The sequence below is a fragment of the Diplotaxodon limnothrissa genome, linkage group LG3 (assembly GCF_057381915.1).
Source record: "Diplotaxodon limnothrissa isolate DT_005_m linkage group LG3, D_limnothrissa_male_GT1.1, whole genome shotgun sequence".
Classification (NCBI taxonomy): Eukaryota; Metazoa; Chordata; class Actinopteri; order Cichliformes; family Cichlidae; genus Diplotaxodon; species Diplotaxodon limnothrissa.
In genome coordinates this window covers 59,799,123-59,824,169 of record NC_140598.1, presented here as the reverse complement: position 1 = coordinate 59,824,169, position 25,047 = coordinate 59,799,123, and the positions used below count along the sequence as shown (strand labels likewise).

The window sequence follows — 25,047 nt, the reverse complement described above, 5'->3', positions numbered from 1 at the left end:
TAATGATCTTTCAGCTACAGTGGCCACTTTGTTCATTTTCAATTTAGTGGATCGTTGGGATAATACATCACTATTGAGCCATACGTTTTTATTAAAATCGCTCCTTATAGATTGATAAACCTCATTAGAATGAAAGTTGGCAGTGAAGAGAGCCAGCAACCAAAGCCTGAAGTTATTACGTTAAATGACTCTTTGTCAGTATTATTGCACTGATTTAGTTTGTCTGTCTTCAGACAATCTTTCTGGAAAGGTCAGGGAATCTGCTGTTGACCTTTGACACTGAGTTGAAGTTCAGTTATGGCGGTGTAGGATCTCCCAGGAGAAAATTCTCAGATTGTAGCTCTCTCTTTAAAAGTGATTGCTTTCATAAAAGCACGGCTGTTTGGGCCACAGCAAATTAAATTAACATGAAATGGTTTATTGATTCATTGCGTTTGTTAATTAGGTCCTAATGCAGCAGCAAAAGAGCCGAGCATTTTACCGCATCCAGGCAACCAGGATGATGATCGGAGCAGGTAACATCCTCAAGAAGCACGCTGCTGACCAGGCCCGCAAGGTGAGGCACGCACTCTATTTGCCTTTCTCCATTATATTATATTTGAAGCTACTGGAACCTTGAGCGTGTTTTTTCTCAGGTGGTAAGCAGCCATGAGACCCAGGCCCAGGAGGATGACCCTCACACCATCAGGATTGAGTTTGAACCCTCTTTGTATCAGTGCTTTGAAAACTGTGGGTCCCTGAAACTGACTGTTGGCAGACATGGAGGTGACCCCGGAGTTACTGTCAAGGTGAGTGCACGGGAGGGATGGACAGTAGATCATGAATAAAACTGTGTGTGTGTGTGTGTGTGTGAGCCTGTCTTTAAGGGAAACAAGTCTTGCAGAGTCTCATGCAAATAAAAGCAGACAGCAGAGACAGCAGAGAAAACAACAATATTCTGTGGGCTGACTTCCCTGACACCTTTTTCTATCTTAAGCAGATCTTGTGTCATGTGCTCACCTCCAGAGGCTTTGAGCACCTTTGTTTTTCTTTCCTGGTTGGATAAAGGCAGAGAAGTGGGTGGCAGAGGAGAGTAGCTGAGAGGCACCAGAGAAAACACCTTCATCTCCAGATTTCTAGTTTCTGGCTCAGGTTGTAACTCAAAGAAAGCGCACATCCTTTTGCAAAGGCTCATTGATCTCAGACTTAATGGTGGCTTAATGCTGGCTATGAATGAGAGCTCTCCCTGAATGAGAGAGTCTCCCGCTGAGTCTCTGTCAGTGGGATGATATCTGATCTGCTCAGCATTACTACGTTGGCTTCGCAAGGCAGCTCTCCTTTATTCTTCTTCTTGTTTACAAACTAAACTGTGATGAGAGATCATAGTTTTCTGCTGGTGGCACGGCCTTAGTCAGCCGTCTGCTGAAGGATGCTTTGCAAACATGTTGTCAGAGCAGTCGAGAGACAAAAGAAATATTATTCGTGTCATTTAGGTATTCTCAGAGAGCTCCCTCGTATCGATGGCTGGGTCAATGAAAGTTAAAAGCGACTTACTTTGCACTCATACATTGCTATCTAAAGGCTTTAAAGCACAGGAAAAGGTGCAAAAACATCTACACAGTGCTTTTTCCTTTAAAAGATTTAGCAATGTTAGCACAAGGCAGGCCGTTCCCATCTTTGAAAAAGTTGCCAAATCTTCTATGCTAATACCAAACAGTTTATTCTGCTTTTGACTCTTGTTTTGACCCTGGTACCCCGGTGCTGATAATCAGGTGCCTGACTAGCAGCACATGTGAGCATGGACCTTGTTAAAGCGGTCACTTGGTGTCTGATCCAAGCATGCCATGTTTGGCTGATGTGGATAGACCCCGTGCCCTATCCAGGTAACCTCCAGCTGGTGTTCTGCAAAACTAAGCTGCAACATTATTTGGAGTAATCCCTAGTACCATTTCCAGGCAACCAGGAAATTGAAGGTCTAAATTGAAGGTCAAGTTCCATGAAAGAGGTGATGGCAGAGACAGGCTACCAAGTGGGCATCTGCAGATATGAACTGAAGGCACTCGTCCAGGGTTTGCAGGACCCAGCATGAGGAGGATGTACAAGGTCCGATAAACGACAATCCGATAAACGACAACAATCAAGAGTGAGTAGCAGAATAAGCTGGTTGATGTTGGCAGAGAATATTTGGCACAACCCGCATACTCAACTCTGCTGCTCAACCTACAAATGCATTTTCCTTACAAATGTAGCATCGGGGAAAACATTGTTACAACAAATAAATAATCAGCCAAATCATGTTTACTTACTTTATGTGCTAAGTTTATATACAGTTTATGATTGAACATTTGAAGCAAGTTCTAATCAAAATATCAACTTTTAAGCAGATATGGTGGAAAAACTGTGTTAGCAAACTGTGGCTGTTTTCACATCCAGCATGCACAGTGCGATATTAGCATCTCTTAGCAGCTCTGCTTGTAGCTACAATATGTACATGGTGCTAGTGTGATAGCAAGCTTTTATTAGCTGAGGGTGTTGAGGGTGAACTTGAAATAATTATCATTGTTTGAAGTCTTGAGTCACAGTTTGGTTCGATTAAGTTGGCAAAACATCAAAGTTTAGCATTTCACAAAAGACAAACTGTGTTTTCTGCGAGTCAGGTGATGAATCACAGTGGACTTGTTACTATTAGCAACACTGTGAATGTTTGAACAGTCATTTCAGCTGTTAAATTAAGATAAATATAATATAAGTTAAAATGCGTCCCTTATATACAGATACTAGGGGTCTTATTGAGGGCACGTCTGTAGTGTTAAGTCATTAATTTGAACCCATACAGCTCCAAAACAGTCATTCTCATCCAAGCAGCATGATTGACTGATAAGCTACCCCAATCTATCTTCAATCAATTTGTCACATGCAAAGTTTACACCTGCAGTGAAAAAACTGTCAAATGTACAATACAATGGGCAAGAGGGGAAAAAAGACACCTCTACTCATTCTGGGCTCCTTGTGGGAGGTCAGCAAGCTCCTCTGCACAGAGAGCACATACATATCCACATCACAACACCCTAAACCACATGACAAGCAACTGGGTTGGGTAAGGGTGTGAGAGGCTACCTATGGTAGCCGCATTAAATTATGGTGGTTTTCCTTTAGTGCGAACAACTACATGTATATTTTACAGTTGATCTAACAGTCCTTCACTGGTCTCTCAAGCTCCCGTTGGAGAGCTGTGAGCTTGTCCGAGATGTCATCAATTTTGCGCTCAAAGAGTATAGAGCATCTTACATTAGAGGAAACTCAGCTCTTATATAATCACGGGCTGTGACGATATAACTTCTCACACATCAGTCTAAAATGGGAAAAATCAGCTATCCACATATCTTAAAATCTCTTGAGTATTACCCAGCTTAAATTTAATCCAGAAAATATCATCCAACCATTGGATGCATTTAAAAATATATCACTTATACACATTTCATGAGGCACTAAAAATAGAGCAGAGGCTAGGGATTGACTTCAGTAGCACTAGCAGCACCGAGTGACTGACACAGCTTTGCCTTCAAACAGAAAAAAATGGCTTTGAAGCCATTTGAACTAAATGCATTTTAGATATTTGGGTTCTAATGTTGTCTAAATAAGAAGGAGGGGGTCAATTAACACAAAGCAGTTGAAAGGACAGAGAGAAAGGACAGGATACGCGGAAGGTTTTCTTATGTTATCTTCAAAGTCTTTAATATCGGCCTGTTTCTGACCAGAGGGCTTGGTTTAATGAAGCTGTTTTTCTTCTTCTCTCTTACCCTCTGTCCTCATCTCCCCAAATGCCTCTTCTTTGCTGTCCTCCTCTCTATCGCTCTCTCTCCCTCTGTTTGGCACTCCCCCTCTCCCTTTGTGTTTATCTGCCCTTTTCATATCTGCTCACTTGTGTTTCATCTTGACGACTCTTTTTGCTCTCTCCCCATCACTCCTCTGTGTTCCCATCTCCTGCAGGTGGATTATCGCACAGAGGACGGTACGGCCAACGCAGGTTCAGATTATGAGTTTGCAGAGGGAACGCTGCTGTTCAAGCCGGGGGAAACCCTCAAAGGTAAAAAACAACACTGACTACAATAATTTCTGACATATTTTCAATAAACATGTCATTGAAACTGATGCTCAAATAGCAGAGGTCATCTGCAGCTCCTGAGGCAGATTTCTTTTTTCCTTTTTTTTTTTTTTTGCTAGTGGTTTCACGGGGGAAAAATGTAATTAAATTAAACATTTTAGCAAATTATTATAATTACTTTGCACCTGAGAGCAAGATGCTAAAACAACAATTCTTTTCTCAGAGATCACAGTGGGCGTCATTGACGATGACATCTTCGAGGAAGATGAGTATTTCTACGTTCACCTCAGTAACCCTCGTGTCGTTGGCTATCCGGAGATTGGCACTGCACCTCTGGATGCCAGCGCTACCCCGAAAGCCGTGCTGGGTGACAACCACACTGCCACAGTGACCATCTATGACGATGATCACGCAGGTAAAAGGAAGCTTCACCTTAACTGTGTTCACAGGTGTCACGTGGTGTCGTGATATTCAGACTTTTAACACCTTAAAGTATTCAGTCTAAGATTCCTATGGGGAAAACCTGCTGCTGAATAATATTGTGGAGGGCCACAAGTGTCAAAATGAATTAAATAAATAATTCATTGTGTCATTAATTAATTAAAATAGAAAATAATTGAATGATTACATATATAAACAATAAAATATCAAGGAATTCAATTTAAAACATTTACAAAATTATTTATTTCCAATTTTAATTAATTAATGACACATTTAATTAATTATGTAACGATCTATTTATTCAATTCATTGTGGCACTTGTGGCCTTCCATATTTTTAGGCCACGTCACACACTGGTTTGTGAAATTCTTTTTTAAAGCCTCAATTTTATCATCCTGTTATTAGTAAACAACAAGTGACCATGTTTGGAGGAGACCCTGAATACTAGCTCAGGTTAGTTAGGTTAGTTGGCCAGACTATGTTAATACTTTGAACCATACAAGTGGGATACCGAAACTTCACTTGATAAAACCTGACAAGTTGACTTTGGGACAGGCTGTGAGTGCAATTAGCACCAACAAGGTGCAAAGTCCCATTCACTGAATCAAGTTATCAGCAGTGGAGCCTAGCACACAATCATGTATCCAATAGAGCAGCGGTCCCCAGCCAGGGCCACGGACCGTTACCAGTGAGTCATTTGGTACCAGGCTGTGAGAGTTGAGGCTCAGGTGTGAAATTTATGGTTTTTACCACAGTTTTTGTCTTGGTTGTATCATTTTATTTTGTTGTATTTATCCACGACACTTTGAAGGTCGGAAAATATTGTCTGACATTAAACGTGGCAAAAAAAAGTTGGGGACCGCTGTGTTAGAGGACCCAACTGTAGAGGAGATTAACCCCTGAAACTGCTGCCTGATATACAGGGTGGGCCATTTATATGGATACACCGTAATAACATGGGAATGGTTGGTGATATTAAAGTCCTGTTTGTGGCACATTAGTATATGTGAGGGGGCAAACTCCTCAAGATGGGTGGTGACCATGGTGGCCATTTAGAAGTCGGCCATCTTGGATACAACTTTTGTTTTTTCAATAGGAAGAGGGCCATGTGGCACATCAAACTTATTGGTAATGTCTCAAGAAAAACAATGGTGTGCTTGGTTTCAACGTAACTTTATTCTGTCATGAGTTATTTACAAGTTTCTGACCACTTACAGGGTTCTAGAGTGCGACCAATTTGGTCGCAAATGCGACCAAATTTTTCAGTGGTGCGACTAAAAAAAAATATTTGGTTGCACCTGTGCGACCAACTGTTCGGGTGGCAAAAAAAAAAAAATCTGCAACCTTCCCTGTGGTCAACAACAGACACACATTTTGCCCCTATCGTGGACTAAACCAATCAGAGATAGTCAGGGGCGGGACCTCTCTGATTGGCCGTGGTCCAGTTGAAAGTGCAGGTGGAAGTGGAAGGTGAGTAGCTTGAATAAAGCGATATCAATTCATTAAATCCTGAATCGACTTTTAAATATAATTGTGTTTTGCCAGAAACGCCAGATTCTCAGATTAAAGCTCACAAAACCATTTCAACAACAACCAAACAGCAAACGAGAGCAGGTACACGGATTCCACACAAAGACGTAAACACAGAACGGACTGACGCATCAGAATCAGCTTTGTCTTTCTCGGCCCGTAGACAGACACGCTGTCGGAGCTTAGCGATTCTGATGCGTGCGGTCCGCGCTGTGTTTACGTCTTTTTGCGCTGATTCTGAGCTGCAGGTTTTGTCTCTCTCCAGCCAAAATTCACCGAGCCAGCAGCAAAAGAAGCAGCAAACTGCGCTTCACATTTGATCGATGTCGTCATGAATTTTGCTGTTTTGCTTCCACGACTATTAAAATCACACTTCATGCACAGCTAGCTCTCTCTCTCTCTCTCTGTACTTCAGGAACAGTTTCCCGTCTCCAATCTCTGTTTTCTGTATTATTCATTCGCTTATTACCCACCAGTCTACCGTTGTTTACAGCGCTGTCGGCTGCTGTCTTTTTCTTTTCTTTTTCTTTTTTTCACTTAAATGACCTCGGACAAGAAAGCCTATTTTTTTCTGTTGTTCAATACTGAAGAAATTTAAACTTTATATGCAGAACATTGTAGAATATTTTTAAGGGTATCTGCTATAAAAAGCCAGACCAGGAAAATCTCCTTCATGTCTTTCTGTTTTATTCTCAGTTACTTTCACTCAAAGGCATCTGCTGTGATGTTCACAATTCTGATGAAGTCAGTACTGATAAATGATCAGAATTATAATATTTCTGACTGTCTGAGGCTAAGTTGAATTGAATCAGGACTTTGAAAACCGGAATCGAATGGATTATAGAAATCAGTGATGATACCCAGCCCTAGTGAGCAGTCTAGGCACGACAGAAGTGGATGTAGCTGTAATAGGAAAAGAACTATTGCTAACTTTTCTGTTAAGTTAAGGCCTGATCCTTCTGAAATTCATAGCCAGTGCTCTGACACGGTGTCATCAATCTTTGAATGCTGAAAAAGCACAGTGTATCCAGAAAAACACATTATATTATATAAATTATTAGAAAATTTGTGTGCGCCTAACTTTTGTGCCAGTACGCCCATGGCAAAAAGTTAGTCTAGAGCCCTGACTTATAAAATGTGTTCAATGTGCTGCCCATTGTGTTGGATTGTCAATGCAACCCTCTTCTCCCACTCTTCACACACTGATAGCAACACCGCAGGAGAAATGCCAGCACAGGCATCCAGTATCCGTAGTTTCAGGTGCTGCACATCTCGTATCTTCACACCATAGACAATTGCCTTCAGATGACCCCAAAGATAAAAGTCTAAGGGGGTCAGATCGGGAGACCTTGGGGGCCATTCAACTGGCCCACGATGACCAATCCACTTTCCAGGAAACTGTTTATCTAGGAATGCTCGGACCTGGCAGCCATAATGTGGTGGTGCACCATCTTGCTGGAAAAACTCAGGGAACGTGCCAGCTTCAGTGCATACAGAGGGAAACACATCATCATGTAGCAATTTCAAATATCCAGTGGCCTTGAGGTTTCCATTGATGAAGAATGGACCCACTATCGTTGTACCCAATATACCACACCAAACCATCACTTTTGTTGGTCCAACAGTCTTGGAGGGATCCATCCAATGTGGGTTAGTGTCAGACTAATAGCGGTGGTTTTGTTTGTTAACTTCACCATTCACATAAAAGTTTGCCTCATCACTGAACAAAATCTTCTGCGTGAACTGAGGGTCCTGTTTCAATTTTTGTTTTGCCCATTCTGCAAATTCTGTGCACCGATCTGGGTCATCCTCGTTGAGATGCTGCAGTAGCTGGAGTTTGTAAGGGTGCCATTTGTGAGTAGCTAATATCTGCCGAAGGGATGTTCGACTAATGCCGCTCTCCAGTGACATGCGGCGAGTGCTACGCTGTGGGCTCTTGCTGAATGAAGCTAGGACAGCCACTGATGTTTCTTCATTAGTGACAGTTTTCTTGCGTCCACATTTTGGCAAATCCAACACTGAACCAGTTTCACGAAACTTAGCAAGCAGTTTGCTAACTGTAGCGTGGGAGATGGGTGGTCTCGTAGGGTGTCTTGCATTGAAATCTGCTGCAATGACCCGGTTACTGCGTTCACCAGATATCGACACAATTTCGATCCGCTCCTCACGTGTTAACCTCTTCGACATGTCAATGGCTGTGAACAAAGAGAAACTTGTAAATAACTCATGAAAGAATAAAGTTACATTGAAACCAAGCACACCATTGTTTTTCTTGTGACATTACCAATAAGTTTGATGTGCCACATGGTCCTCTTCCTATTGAAAAAACAAAAGTTGTATCCAAGATGGCCGACTTCTAAATGGCCACCATGGTCACCACCCATCTTGAGGAGTTTGCCCCCTCACATATACTAATGTGCCACAAACAGGACTTTAATATCACCAACCATTCCCATGTTATTACGGTGTATCCATAGAAATGGCCCACCCTGTATATCTAAAAATTTTGTAAACTGAAATTTCAATTCTCACTATTTCTTGGTATTTGATTCTACAATATTCAAATAGACATATTTGTTTTGCGAAGCGCCTACCTGGTGCTAACACTGCAAAGTAGAAAAGCTTTTTGCACACTGTAAACCTGTGCTTTACTGCTATCAGGAGTCCACATGAATCTGTTGGTGTGCCATAGGTCGTCGCCTCTGGGTGTCCATAAAACAGCATCATTAGAAGGTGACAAAGAGCTCGTCCTTCCAGTGTTGCGACATTTTTCTGCAATTTGAAAACATCCAGGGAGTTAAAAATGCAGGTGGATGAGTGGAGAGTGGGTGTTTACCCATTGTGTTTCATCTAGAGAGAGTGGGAAGTGATCTGTTATCCTCTTACTGTACAGTATATACCGTACACCTCTGAGAGCAAGCTAGTGCGTGAGTGTGTAGGTGTTTGTCAAGCTTTTTAGTGTTTCTCCCCTGTGAAATAAATTCTTTCTTTCATTAATTCTTAGGCATCTTTACATTTGAAAGTGCCACTCAGAGGGTGAGTGAAAGTGTTGGCGTGATGGAGGTGAAGGTGCTCAGGACGTCGGGGGCTCGAGGCCTGGTCGCCATTCCCTATCGAACCTTGGATGGAACCGCTAAGGGAGGGGAGGACTACGAAATGGCTGCAGGCAAGCTGGAGTTTCAGAATGATGAGACCATGTGAGTACCTCGCTGTTGTCTGCATGACATTTCATCCACCTTTGAACACCGTCCTGGTGTATTTTTTACATTTTGCGGTTGGTGTGACATCATATGGAGACTGGGACATTTTTGGATCAACATTGACGCCCTCACATTTCCTCTGTTTTCCTTCCTGTGATTGATTTCTATTCAGAAATTGCTGTGTAGGTTAATCAAGTATTCTGCTGTATAAATGGCTCTATTAGGTAGATAACAGTGTAATAATGTCACATTTCCAGGCAGGCTTCTCTGCATTAAATGCTTGCAAACACATGGGTGCACACATACACATTCATAAAATTGCTCTTGCGTCCTTGGGCGCATGCATTTTTAATATGCTGAAGTTAGCGGTGTTAAATTGACCAATACATAAAATGGTTGGGAATGCAGTTTCTCCAACGCCACTCGGGGCCCATAAAGCAAGCCCTCTGCGTACGTGTGTGTGTAAGAGTGTGTGTGGTTTCACATATCTATATGTATGAGGACCAATTAGACTTTTAGATGTAAGCGTGAGGACATCTGTGCATAATTTAAGAATATTTTATTAGATTGACAAGGTTACAGTGAATAAGGACTGAGCCAGGTGGTGTTATGACATCGGTGTGTTTTCAAAAGCTTTGTGTGTGTGTGTGTGTGTGTGTGTGTGTGTGTGTGTGTGTGTGTGTGTGTGTGTGTGTGTGTGTGTGTGTGTGTGAGGTTTAAGTTTAAACCTAGATTTAGGTTTTTGACCCTTTGGGGAATATTTGCCTTCAAAGTTCTGCTTGAGAAGAACAATTATGGCTTTGGAGTTAAGATTAAAACTAAATGTTGGATAAGGTGAAGGGCCGGTGTTCTATTTAGTGGTTTGCGATTGCAAAAGATTAGAATTTGCAAATGAGCACAAACGTCTGACACCAGCAAACCTCTAAGCAGAGCGTCTTTAAAGCACAGGTCATAGCGTGTTCTTGTGCGTGTGGGACGGAGCGATGTGCTGATGGTGCAGTCACTGCTGCAAGGTCAGGGAGAGATGAAAGGGAGTGCGAGAGAAGCTAAAGCAAACGACAAGAGTTAAATGTAATCAAACAATGCAAACTGTAAAGCTGAGGCAGTCTTCTGAGAGCTGCTGTTATGTGAGCACAGGAGGTTAAATAGAAAGCTGGTATCAGTGGGTCTGAGACTGCAGCAGATCAGATTAGCTGAAAGTGAAACTATTGGTGGTGTGTTTGCTAAAGAGGATTAAAAAGATCACTTAGTAGAGTGTGTTTCAACCCTGAGAGATTGCAACTTTGTTGGTCAAGCATAAGCAGCAATGAGCATCTTCCTCTGCTGGATATAGATTAGTAGTGAAGGGCATGTTTTTATGAAGCATTGGAGAATAACTCAGTGTATATATGGGAGTCATGGAGTCATAGTTAATGTATTTAATATTCTTAAAGGAACTGCTACAGAACGTGCATATAAACGACTGCTGCAAAAACAAAAAGCTATTGATTCTGATTCTGCTGATCTACATCAACCAACAGTGTATGTTAGTTAGTTTAGAATGCTAAAGCCAAAGTCACACAAGCATAGAGACCAGTCAGTCATGCACTGGTAACCACCACTCGCTATGGAAAAGTGTTGTCCCAGATCAGTTGGTGAGTGGTTGCAGGAGGTTGTTTGCAAGGTGAAAATGTTGGCAAAAAACAAAAACGCTACATCCAGATGAACCGAATCAACTTTTGGGGATTTCCTTAGCTTTTGCTACAGCTCTGTGGTTAGTTAGCAAGTGTCTGCTAGCAACCAAAGCACTTGCAAAAGAAGCTGAGATGCCTTCTGTGACTGAGACTGTGAGCTGAGCAGGAATGGAGGCAGTGTATAGTTTGCATCAAATACAAAAGCAAAAGTAAAGACGCTGAGAGGCCTTGAAGCTGTTGCTTCAGACGAGCAGGGTGACTGCTGGGGAAAGGAGGGGGTGGATCGATAATCCAATGTTTCCATGTAAAGGAGCGTGAGCCAGCTGAGCGAGGGATATGCTGGTGAGAAAGCCCCTGTGGTAAATTGATCTATCTATCCTGGCGTCTCCCGCCTCGCTCCTTCTATTCTTCACCTCTGCATTTACTCCCCGGCCCTAACCTTTCATCTCCTCGCTCTTTTCGCCGGTCAGCGCTTATAACTAATTTTTCCTTTGCTCTTTCTCCATGTGATATTGTTTTTTATACTTAAATAAGTCTATCCATCCACTTCTGATTCACGAGAAACCCAATCAGTTCTCGACTTTGGGTTTAAGGCTGCTCGATCTGCCCTCGTTATCAGTAACTGGCTCTTTCTCTTTACAGTTTTACCCCTTTTGTTCTCGTCTCACTCCCTCTCTCTCTTACTTCACTGATTCAGTCCGTGCTCACTTATTGTTCATCTTCTCTCGCTGCTGCCCCTCTCTGCGTGCTTTCTCTTTTCATCATTGTGCTTTTGAACTACTTGTCAAAAATCCTCCTGCACACTAATGTGAACCTGCTTTAATCTGCTGCACTCGTTTCTCCTTCTCCCTCTGCTTTCTGCCTTTGCCTCATCACATTTCTGTAGTTCATCATGTTTTCTCCATACTAATCTCTCACATATTTTCCTGGCATATTTTTAGATGAGTTTTCTCATGCCCTCCTCCTGCTTCTCCACCTTTTCCTCATACCTCACCTCCCATCACTCTCCTTTCTCACTTATCCCTCGCTTCTGCGCACCTTTGACTTCTCTTCATTTGCATCTTCCTTTCACCTTTTGCTTGTTTACATTGTCAGACTTTTCCTTCACTTCTCCCTTCCTCTCGCTCTACCTGGCACCTTTATTTCCCTCCACCTTCTCTTCTTAATTACATCCTTCTCCCCATCTTCTCCAGCCAACACCGTAAGAACAGGGACTTGCTGCCAAAGCAATTCAGCTGGATCACAACCCAGACATAACTCAGTGTCCACACGCCTCCCTCCACTTCCTTGAGTTCTCCTCCAATATGTGTAATTGTTTTGTTTACCCTCTTTCGCCTATATCCTGCATTTAAGCAACCCCACATTAATCTGTCATGCACGCTGTCTGCCAGAATGAGCTTTGCTTAAAGCTCAGGAAAACGAGTCAGGTGCAGCTGAAAAAAATCTTGTGGGAAATCTAAAAGTTGCTGGAGCTTAACTGACAGGAGGAGAGGAAAAGCGAAGTGAAGAGAAGGAAGAGGCGCTTCCACTCGATTTCATTATAGAAGATAATGTAATGCTACGCTGAGCCCACAAAGGAAAAGTCCTTTTTTCTTTTGCCTCCCTACATCACAGATACTCCAAGAGGTCGTGCTGAAGGTGTCCGCTCTCAGAAGCCCAAGATGGAGCCTCCCTTTATTAAGCAAAACCATTTTTACACATTAATGTCAGTCGTGAGGAGAACTACTCAACCTGCACATCCTCTTAAAAGGAAGACGAAGAAGCAGCTTTCAGATTTCTGAAAATAAACCCAGATGATGTCATCATTCAAACAGAAATCCAGTTTTAAAAACCGGGTGTGTGCCGCTTGAAGGAGCCTGTCACGTATGAGGGCTCCCGCAGAAGCGAAGTGAAACTAAAACTTTAATGCAGCAAACACCTAAAGCTCTACCGTTACACTGCAAAGTACGTGACAGGAGAAAAATGACGAATGTGGCCACATACACGCGTAACACAAAAGCGACCGTGTTAGCCAGTTCTTGTACCCATACGGCATCACTTTCTGTGATGGAATACATCAGTGTTATGAGATACAGATGCACGTATCAATATTTAGATGTCTCAGTTGCATCAAGGCGTCGACTTAACAGCATAAGCAAGTCTGTGGGTGAGTCAAGTCGGATCTGAATACGGTGCTGTGCAGTTCACTCAGTCACAAGACACACTGTTGAAGAGAGGCAGAGATTAATAATAAATAATGATTAAATCCAGAGTGATATGTAAACACAAATGGGAGGATCCAGTATATGTAAAAGTATATGTTACCCACCATAGCACTGTGCATCTACATTTCTTTACTGTCTGGACTCCCATTATATGCTGCAGCAGCAGCAATGAATTAATTCTCTCTCTGTTCAGCTAATTAATGAATGAATGTTTTTTTTAATTACCCTTTTGTTTCTCCCCATCGGACTTCACGAGCTTTGCTCAGTTTTCTGTCTGCAGGTCTTTATCTGCCACCTCTGCCTTTGGTAGGCCTTTGTTAATCAGAGGGCGTGTGAGTACTATATACAGAAGCAGGAAAGAGAGGGATACGCTCAGTAGGGTCTGTTTATTCTTAGCCTCCCTATGACCTGCAGCTCAGTGCAGATTCACAGCCAAGCTGCAGAAAAATGTGTGTGCGTGCGTCTGTGGCTGTGTTTGCGTGTGGTCCACTCCCCTGGCTGCTCATTATAAATTTGAAACAGGTGTCGCCACCGAACTGTGCCAACGCCTGTTCAATTACTGCCTTGCACTGTGTGTGTGCATGTGTGCATATAGTGTGCACTCACTTTACATACCAAAGCATCCTTACCATTTCTGGGACTTTTTTAAAGTATGTGAGCATATGAATGATGAGGTATTTAACTTCGACTGAGTTCTGAAAAATGCTCTGCAGCATATGTGTTATGGGGTTGTTTGGTTTTTTTTTTTTGGGGGGGGGGGGGGGGGGGGGGGGTCATTGTTTTGTTTTGTTTTTTGTCTGGTTTTGTATGGTAGCTGGGATAGGCTCCCAAGATCCCCCTCCCTGCTTTACCCTGATAAGGATAGGTGGAAGAGGATGGATGGATGTTGGTTTTGTGTGTGTGAACTCCATACTTACTCCAGCACCTGTTCAGCTTTTTGCTCCCTCGAATGGCTTAGAATAAAAAAACTGGTGGATTTATCAGCCAAGCTTCTCGATTACAGCCAAAGGGGCTCTGACTGTGATCAAAAGATTGCCACTGTTGGCAGATTTTATATGAACTATTTATATTATGCTACCGTGCGTGGGCTAATATTAGCTCATAAGAATGGAATATGTCTTTGTACAAGTAGTTTTAGAACCAAATATAACACCGTACTGAAACACTGAGGTAAAGCTACATCTTAGCTTCCTGCATGGCTCATTTATTCGATATGGTTTATGTAAGGGGGGGGTTTCATTTTGCATAATGAGAGGAAAAGCCGTAATAACAAGGACCATCTGTGGTGTTTAGTGAATGTAAAGCGGGCAATGCTGGCTGGTGTTTTCTGAACTGTGTTAGTGAATTCAGTGAAGAGCAGAATATTACCAGTGACTAAACTGTGAGGTCATCCAGGATCATCGACTGTATTTACATTATGTGTGGGTGGATGGTGCTGCACTTGTATCCATTCGCATTAACATGCCATTGTGCAGGGTGAACGATTAAAGTTATGCAACCTATGCAGACATGCTTGTGTTGAGACCTCCAAAAATCAGGCAGCGTGTATTTTGGAGATATGCGCTGGAGATATATGGAGATTACGCTCGACGCAGGTAGAAAAATGAGCCTGAACATGACCGGGAACGTCAGCAGAATTTGAACACTTTGTTTCACTTCACCTCTTTGAATGTTCCAACTTGGCTCTTTTCTGCAGCTCGTTCAAAGAACAACAACAGATGGTTGCAAGAGTAGCTCACAGGAGTGTTTTTAACACTGCCCCCTGGTGACAGTAAACAGGTATAGCAACAATGATCCGCAAAGCTGTGCATAGCTTTGTGTTGGTCCTACGGAAAAGCTACGCACTTGGACAACACGTGTTCACGACTACCGTCCTCACAAAGCTGTCAGAGTTACACAGCTGTAACTGTCGTTCATGCTTCGAGATTTAGAGGTCAAACTTACCGTTTATGGGCCGGATAATTTCACATCTCAATTACTAATGGGTCGACTGTATGCGGAGCCAAATCTTCAGCTCTGCTGGGAATCCATGCAGGAAGGGGTGGGACTTTATTTTGATGGTAACAATCACATGCAAAGACAGACTGGGATCATACCATTATGTGAAAGACGGAATGGGGGAGATGTTCCAGAGACAGCAAGTGTAGTGGTACAGGCCAGGTACACAGCGAGAATGTAAAAGTGTTGTAACGTTTAACCCCACATGTTAACAGTGCTCACTTTCACATGCTGTAGTTGGCTATGCTTATGTTCACTGGTTAAACTCTGTGAATGGAGTTAAAAGTACAACCCGAGACACATCTGGGGGAATCTAAAGCATTTCTGATACAACTGGACAGTAAGTGTTTGAGGAGTTTAGATCATTTAGACTCACACGACAATCCCCTGAGTGATACAGTATTTATCATTTTGCTTCAAAATTATATCACAGATATCCACTCAAACACTACCCAGAATGCACCACTTCATCTGCTCTAATCCCAGCATCCTGCCATTGTGCGTTATGTTTTAATGAGCCTGAACAAAATTTCTTAGTGTTTTTGACGAAGCTGTCAGAAGAGCTGTGATCATACATTAGCTGCTGGTGAAGGAGAAGCAAGCTAGCAAGTTTAAAACAACACATCCTCCCTTTGGCGAGATGTTTCTCGGAATTAGAGAGAGAGAAAAGAAGGAAATACAAGGAGAGCGAGAATGTGAGTCTGTGTGTGTTTATGTGTTTGTGTGTTTGCGTGGGTGTTTGAGCATGTTGCGGTGCTTGTAAAGTGTTTGATATTTGCAACCTGTTTCTCCGTCTGTCACCAATGTAGGGTGACTAACCCGAAGCTGTTCCCAAAATAAAACATCCTTTGAACTCCAAATCCACCGCGTGTGCATGTGTGCATATGTGTGTGTGTGTGTGCATATAAATACAGACGCAGAGTCAGTGTTTCAGCTTGATTGTTGCTCCAGGTGCTTGTGTTTGTGTGTCAGCAGCTAGCTTCATTTCCACACAATCATCTATGTTGCTCATCTAGCTGGTGTCAGATCATCAAACTCACACACAAACACACAAGCGCAATCACAGCGCTTTCAGGTTTTTACAAACAATGCACATCTCTTCACAGCGTGTCGATCCTGCCAGTCAGCACACTTCTTAAACTTTTTTCTTTAAATCATCATTTGTGATTAAACTTGGCACGTGCTGTTTATCAGACGTGATGGAGCTGACACCAGGATAAAAAAGTCTGAGCACATATTTGGTAATAATATTCAATCACGCAGCAGAAAAACACAAACACGATGCTCCAAACATGTTTCTGTCATTCATTGTTTGGATGTTTGCCTGCTGCTTTGTGTGAATGTCACACGTTGACGCTGTCGAGCAGTGTATCTGTGTCTCACACACACACACACTGGCTTTTTTCCTGGTTAGTTAAGATGGATAGTGCTTCCTGCTGGGCATATTTATGCAGCAGAGCTCTTATTAGAAAAATACACCCTAAAACCATGGAGCACATTTCAAAACAGCTTCTGGGTGCTATCTTGAAATTGTAATGATGTGTTTTATTTTGATTTCAAAAGTTAATTGAACAAACGTGACTGATCACACAGTGTTTGCCTACTAACACTGCATTAGTTGTGCACTTGTACATCATTAACAAATCAGACACACGTTTTTCTATGTTAGGCCGCTACTCTTGTAGTCCCATGCTTGTTTCTCTTATTTTCACAGACGTTTTCCTTTTATACAGAATATACCATCTCTGTTTTAAGAGTGACCCTATGTTGTGTTAGACCTAGAATAATATACATGTGTAGTTTAATGAATAAATAAATTAAATCATCTTCTATTTTATTTTTAGTAGGTATATAGATTGTTTTGTGTACATTTTTCAGGCCTTGTTTTTCAAGTGAACAAGCAAAATCTTTGGACACACACTCACCGACCACTTTTGTTTAGGTAGGGCCGTTCAATTATCCATTAATGCATGCATCTATTCACCCAGACACAAGGTAGAAACTCGGTGCATTAAGGCAAAACGACCTGCTCGAGTTCACACTAAGAATCAGAGTATGTAAGGTGATTTAGGTGATTTTGAATGGTTCGTGTTAGTTACTATACTACTAAACCTGTGTGAAGGATAAAGTTTTATCAACCCAAATCCACGACCCTTAAGACAAGGATAAACAAACTTTAATGCTTCTTGGTCCAAAAAATCCAAGTGATCATAAGGATGCTGAGGAAACTCAGGTCAAGCAGAGCAAGGAGAACACGCAGCAAACAGTGGATTTCTCAACAAAAGAGAGACTCTATCACCATATTCAAAAGATGATCAGGGAGCAGTAACATCTGGGGAACAAATCATTGATGATGTAACAAGAGAAGCAAAACTAAAGACAAAGCACCAAATTAAAAGACTAGGAAGCAGCTAGACGCATAAGACCGACAGTGGAACACAAGATAAGTTAGATTTAAGCTAAACACACGAGGAAGGAAAAGCAAACCAAAAATTAAACCAGGATACAACAACTCAAAACTCTGGGTTAAAGCCTCAGTCTCTGTATTTAGAAATCTGCTGGGATTTTCCCACACGACCATCTCGAACGGTAGGAGAAATAGAAGATGTCCAGTGAGCAGTAGTTCTCTGGGTGAAAAATTTAAGCTCTTTTCATCAATATTAGAGAGAAAACCTCAGCAATCAGATGATCCCCCGTGTGCAACACTTGGCAAAAGTGGGAAGGAAGAACTCCTTTTTAACAGGAAGACAGGCAGGTGATATCTGAACATGTGGGGAGTGAAAAGAAGGGGTATCAGAGGAAGTCCCACAGCAGTCTGGGCTTATAGCAGCATAACTACAGGATGGCTCAGGGCTGAAGGCTCTGCCTCTCCTCTTACTTTTGGAAAAGGAACTGCTAGTGAGCCTGTAGTCTGAGAGCTCCTGCTCTGATGATAAGGTGCTATGAATACTCCATGATGGCAGATTTAATTGAAAGTTTTATGGTGTGTATATAGAGGTGGATTAGGACAGCATTTACATTTATTCCAATTGTCTCTTGAGGCTGCATTATGGTGCAGAAAAGTATGTTGTTTGCAGCCAAATGGAGAATTTCCTCATTAACACAGACTCACTGGTTCAGTTTAAACTTAGAAAGTGAGGTGCTATACAGGAAGACTCTGTAGCTTTTTATAACAATAGACATCAGGGCGATACATATTTTTTGTGCTTTTCATGACAATTTTTATTTATTCTGTCAGCTGGATTCTAATCCTGTCTATTCTATAAGGCCCGCATCCTTTTAGGTTCAAATGACAGCCTGCAAATGAACAGATAAACACTTTAAACTCCCCCTCCCCCTTTGTTCTGCTGAAAAACGTCAGGATGCCTCCATAACCGCGAGAGTTTTTCCTCTTTCTTGTCTTCTCCCCGTTTGTTGCCTTAGCAACTTTTGATCCCCTCCCATTGTAAGCACAATAAAGCGGAGACGACGGGAAAACGAAGAACAGAAAGATAAAGAATAAAAGGGAGAAATTATAGGAGTGGGAAAAGGAGCCTTGTTGTCTGTTTTCTTTTTTTTGATTTGTAGTTTTCTTCTAAGGATTTGTTTTTCTGCTGTCTGCACCGGAAGTTCCAAAACTACCGACTGTCTGATCACGTTCTCCATAATTTCTCGCGTCCCCCCCCCATTGCCCACTCTTCTCGAAGATTTATTGCGAGATATGGAAACATCTACCGCATCTATTGTGTGTGTGTGTGTGAGATAGAAAGAGAGAGGGACACACGTCCATTGTTTGTTCTTTAATTAGTAAAGCAAAACATTCATTGGCCAAGTGGATTATGAAGATTAAAAAGCAAATCACATTTGGGCGCAGTCATGGTCTGCCTGACAGAGAGAAAGACAGAGCAGTCAGAGATAGACTAAATGACAGAGTCGGAGAGCAAAAATAAAGACAGAGAGGAGCGGAAGAGGGAGGATAGAGAGGATGCGAGCTTTTATCCTCCCTTTTCCTCTCCTCTCTCACCTCTTCTTGTTTCTCCTCCTTCTCCGTGCCTTTTGACTCTTTTCTCCCTCTTCTATCCCCCTACTTTTCTTCATCTCCTTTAATGCCAGAGCAGTCAGAGTAAGTAGCTTAAGTCAACATCTTTTACAACGGTAGAAGCCTTCTGTTCGCCTCATTGTGCGTGTGCATCCGTTTCTCTTCGTGTGTGCGGGCCCGAGCGTCTTACGTTTCAGCTGTGTATCAAAATTGATGTGGCAGCCACCATCTGTTGTTTGCCTATTGACATTTTTCTCCCTACTACAGTTATCATATCAGAAACATGATGTTGTGTTGCTAGAATCCAAATCAGCCTTCAGTTAGAACAGCTTTGAAATGCTGAGCCTGCTGCTTCCGTCTTTTTCTGGATGTGTGCTTCTCCGTCGCTGTCGTTGTGTCTTCCTCCTTTCCTTAAATCTCTCTTTCTGTTCTGCCATCTAGAATCCCCGTCACTCCCTGTTTCTGCTGCCACTCGCGCTCTGTGTGTCTCTGTCTTTGTACTGCATCGCCCTACATGCTCCCCTGTGGTTGTTTTTTTAGCCCTGCAGTTCCAGCAATTTTCATTGCCAAGTATGCACACACTCACACACAAACACACTCTACAGTCTGAGTTATGTACCCACATACACACAGAGTACAAGCACACGCACACGCTGACTCTTGCCAATGAATCCCTGTCATCAAACCCCTGTGGACTGTGCACACCCTGTAATCATGGCTCTGAGACCTACCAAGAGTTCTTGCAGAGGGCTGCTGGTCCCTGCCCTTTTGTATCCACCGTACCCCCCTGTAGTCTCTGCTCCACAACCGCACAGCCCCCCCCCCCACCCAGTTCCACCGGTCTCCACCCTGCCATGCTGAAACCACACTAAAGGACTCATACAGTTCGGTTTATTAAAAGGCCAAGGTAGAGTTACATGGGTTGGGTCAGCTGGAGTGCCACTTTTCCAGTTCTTTATTTTGACTGTGGGTTTCCTTAGAGCTTTTAGACTCTTTCTCAGCAGGCTGACTAAAATCATTGCTTCATGTTGCAGTTTTGGTGTTTGCTTCATGGACTTTGGTGTTCAAAAGAAGGAAATATGAGCTTATGATTTACACCACTTCTCTCACTTTTTCATAAACTCAGGAAACCACCACTGCATTCTCACCCCGCGTTTCTCTAAGGGCCATCAGAGAGCAACTTCTTATGTACCAAAGTCCAACTTTAAGTCTATTTTTAACCTACTCCTCGCTTCATTTAAACACTTTCTTGGTAAGTTTGCCATTTAGCTATTGTTAAGCCATATTATAATACTATTATAGCATGATGTTCATTTGATAAGTCATTGTCCCATTTAGAGTAAAATAGAAAATAAAGCAGGGTGTGCCTTAGGGTGGACTAGTTTGAAGTTGAGAAGCTGCTACCATATGAGAGTGCAGTGTCCTCAGTTGGATCTAAAACACCAACATGTAACTGCCAAGACGCTCAACCAAAGCACTCTTTTCTATGCCATCTTATATATCTATCTATATATATTTATATCTATATAAATATATTTTTAAATACTCATCTATTTCTGTCATCTGCTACTGTTCTGTCATTTAAATGTAACATTTTTACTGGTAAATCTACCAGCAATGATAAATAATGATAATTTTCTGTCATTTAATAGTTTGATCTATAAAGTGTAAAAGTATAAAAAAATAAAACATCCCATCATAGCTTCGCAAAACCCAGAGGAACTTGTTCTGTTGAGAAAAGTAACAATAGCAAAGTTTATCTCCCTTTTTTCTGTTTTCACTTCAGTCATCTTGCAGTTATACTGCAGCCATTGCCTCATACTAACTAACTGTTTGCCCTCTGATTTGTTGGAGGGGATTGTTAAATTCTGCCAGAGCGGTGACCTTTAGCTCCGATGGCAGTAACAAACTAATGAAATCAAGTGAAATCGTAACAGCAGCCTCAGACTGCAAGGCTTCTGTTTCTGCAGCTTGGCTGGAATTACCAAACTAGAAAACCAGGCAGATTTTAATGTAAATAGGAGACATATTCTGATTGCAGCTGTGTTAGCAATCAGGTGCAATCAGTTGATAAGTGTTTAAATAAAACAATAAACTGGGTCAGTTGCAGGTGGGACATTTTTCCATGGAAGGAGATGTTTGTAGGTGATGATAATAACAGTATTCAGTTTTTTATTTATTTATGATGATTTAAAAGATTAATTTTGACTCTGAAAAATCACATTATGTGAATCCAATAATCCAATAAAAGCCATCACTTTTATATCTAGTAGTTTAAAATCATTTGTAGTTGGTTAGCTAACATAGCTAACAGCTAACATGCTAGCCATCGAGCAGTCGATAGTAGTCACAATAACTCTCTTAGATTCTTTCTATTTTAATTTTTTCATCAGAATTTTACATAATTTGATCAATATGATTTTATTGCTAGATTACTTTCTTTGTCAGTTAGCATGTTAGCTGTCTTACTACTAAACTCATACAAAACCCGTATTTTGCTAATTTCAATGTTATTATTGGCTCATTTGTGCATTTAACTAATTTTGAAAGAATCTTTACACTTTTTAACACTTGTATATATTTTTTTAAAAAGAGTGTCGGATTCTGTTGCAGATTGGTTGTTTTTTTATTCAAAGACAAAGAAGCTATCTAGGCTAACACGTTTGCAGTCTGTTTGCTAACTAGCTTGCTAGCTTGGTTGGTAATTGTGTAGTTTCATCAAAACAATAGACTGCAGTCCCCTTTATCTATTCAGGCAGAACATTTACAGAGTAGAGTTTATAAGTACATAGAACAATAAAAGTTCATAAGAACAATAGCTTTACTGTTGTTCACTGATCTTTGAGTCATTGGTAAGCAATAAAAATTAGTTTCTGTTCAGATTTTACCAGCTGTTTTTTGATTTGAAGTTTATCAGTTTCACACTCACAAAGGATATCAATTCATATCCTCTTGCATCAATCTAGTGGGAACCCACCGGTGAAACTTGCAACCTGTTTTGGGTCTCAGTCCAGTGCTTGAGAAACCTCACTCTGACATGATGAATGTACGCTATTGTAGAAGAGTGATGAGCCAGTTCCTGACTGCATTACCTCAGGGTAATCTAGTATGATACACACTCATACACACACACATACACACACACACACACACACACTGATGTCAGAGTCATTAAAATCACTGATAGCTTGTGGAGATGATGTGACTCACATAAGCACTCACTCTCCTTTCCAGTTCTTTTTCTTCTCTCCATCTGACTCTATTTACCACATTATCTGTTTCATCCTGCTGCCCTCCCCCCTCCCCATTTGTCCCTTATCTTTCCCTCTCTACTTACTTTCCCTTCAGTTTTTGCCCTGCTCTCTTCTTCTCTGTCCTGTTTTTCTGCCCTGATCTCAACATCCATGCGTCTATCTCTCATCTGCCTTTTTATTAATCTTTCGATTTCTTTTTTGTCCTCCACTAATTCTCGATCGAACTCTTGTGCCTGTCATCACCTCACTTTTATTCTTCTTTGTCTGTCTCTTCATTTTAGAGAATGATACAGTGTATCCCTTTTGCCGTAGTGGTTCTTCTCAGTGCTCCAGCGTTTGCCGTCTATAATCCTGCATCATCATCGTCCTCCTTTGTGCCTACTCCTCCTTCTCTGTTATTTTGTCTGTGCATTAATAGCGGGGGAACGTTTAAGCAGTTTGTTTTGCTAGAGAAAAAAAAAGTTTAAGAAAGACTGAACAGTGCTTTTAAAATGTCAGCACAGAGTGGACTGGAACTAGACTCACATAGATCATGCACAAACACTCGCTGTTTTCACAAGCACTTGGTAGTGTGCTTTATGGCTTGTGATTATTGATTTCTTCACTATGGAATAAATGCATTGCCAGTAAAGCTTAGTGTGGAGAAGGCTTTCAGTCTTCATGGTCAGTGTATATATATGAGTAGCAGGTAGAGTTGCAGGTGAAGGGTAAACTGGAGAGAGATCTGTTGATCCAATAAACAACTGAAAAAAGCAGAGATATGTTCAAGAGTGCGCTGTGAGGAGCTCTTTGGAGCCAGCAATGAAGGTACTGCAACTGTATAGGTAGCCACAAGAGATCAATTCAAAAGGAGTATAATTGTTTAGCTTATGTGCTCATAGTGCATTTTACCCTCATTAGTTTGCAGCCAATACCTCATGACTTCTTTTAGGATGAGGTAGCTGCCCAACTAACTTTGTTCAAATACATCGTGGTGATTACTCACCATAACGATGAGCTTCTTAATTTCCATGTCAAAAGACAGCCCTGCACACGTTCATAATGTGATTTGATCGGCTGGCAGCTGAGCTGGAACATAATGTGACTGCCTGGTGCTTGATATAGTCGAATTGCTCTTTACCACAAGCAGGACAAGCAAAGCAGATCAATAAATCCCCATTTCAGCTCATTTCAGCGACCCTGATGTCACGGCTTTCAATGACACACATCGTTCCTAAATTTAATAATAATTTAGTGCATTTTTTTCTCCCTATTCAAGTATGAATTGCAGTGTTTCATCCCTCTGATCAGGCTGACGTGATCAGTTATTGCATTGTTAAATACAGCAGCTGGAGAGTTGTATGCTCACTGACATCACCGGCTTTTAGAATTCATACATGTGACAGCATCACGATGCCCGGAGATATCCTGTGCAGCTCATTCACTTTCCTTACTCTCATTTCGCCTGATGGACAATGATAAAAACCTCTTGAGACCTCCAGGTTATAAACACACTTGTGCAGGTATTGTGAGTGATAGGTAGAAGAAGAAGGATAGACTGATGAAGGGGGCAGAGAGAAAGAGAGTGGTGGAGATGTCAGAGGAAGATAAATAGGTTTCAGGGGCAGGCAGAAAATGGAAAGAGAGGGAGGAAGATGAACGGATGGAGGGAAGGGCAAGGAAAAAGGACAGACAGAGGCAGAGTCGGTGGAGGGAAGAAGATAGATGAATCGCTGGGAATAAAAGACAAGAGGGAGAGGAAAGGGCAGGTGGAGGTAGAGAGAGAGAGAGAAGGGGAGCAAATGATGGCTAGAGGGAGATGAGGATTTGGAGAACGGCTCACATTTGGTAAGACCAACTGTCGGCACCCCGGGTGGTGATGGGAGGAGTGCAAGAGGGCAGACGGAAAGAGGAGGAGTAAATGAAGAAGACTGAAGGGAGAGAAAGAGACAAGTGGTAGATTTTCATGTGCCAGGGGCGGAGACCGAAAGAGACGGAGAGAGTGAGAGAGATTTTGGCGAGCTGCCGCACACAGCCCTGGCAGTGGTTGGCATGGTGATATATATATCCCACTGCTTAAAAGCCCTCACCTTGAGCTGCTAATGCCAGTCAATCAACCAAAGGTGTCATTACTCAAGCAAGGCAGGAGATCGTCTATATTCACGCCACTCACTCAGAAATGTCATTTTCTTAATTACAGCCTTTTTCCATGCACTGAGAAAAAAACATTTTCCAAGCCCGCTGAACTTTTTTAAATTCTGGGCAATGTGGACAGGTGACCTATGACACCACATAAAAAACCACATATTGTGTATATCAGCATGTAATTATGAATGCAATATCTCACTTACGCCACCTTAAAGGTTCCCAGGCCAGGAAGGTATCGGGAAGGTATCGGGAAGGTATCGGGCTGTCAACCAATCACTTGGGTCACAACTGAACTGTCTCAGCAACAGATCTCTGCAGGTATGACAAGGCTGTTCTTAGGTATGTCCCAATTCATAGGCCGCGTCCTCTGAAGACCGAGAAGGCTGTGAAATGGGATGGTCTAGCCTTCAGATTTGTCTCACCAGCTGTCCCGGTGGAGTTTAATAAATTCAGCCGTCTGCTCCTTGCTCGCTAATATATAACAGGACATTGGAGTAAATTCTCGAACATCTCACACT

General features: G+C 42.0%; 1 protein-coding gene across 3 annotated transcripts in view; it reads left to right on the top strand.

The window, feature by feature from the left end:
* The window catches only part of slc8a4b (solute carrier family 8 member 4b), a 63,000-nt gene that overhangs the window by 5,642 nt on the left and 32,311 nt on the right, over nt 1–25,047 (top strand). For all 3 annotated transcript variants that reach the window (XM_085351007.1, XM_085351008.1, XM_085351009.1), the window contains 5 exons: nt 446–556; nt 636–788; nt 3,970–4,066; nt 4,308–4,499; nt 9,060–9,252. In XM_085351007.1, the coding sequence (XP_085207133.1) occupies nt 446–556; nt 636–788; nt 3,970–4,066; nt 4,308–4,499; nt 9,060–9,252 (746 nt within the window). The remainder of the gene's footprint in view (nt 1–445; nt 557–635; nt 789–3,969; nt 4,067–4,307; nt 4,500–9,059; nt 9,253–25,047) is intronic.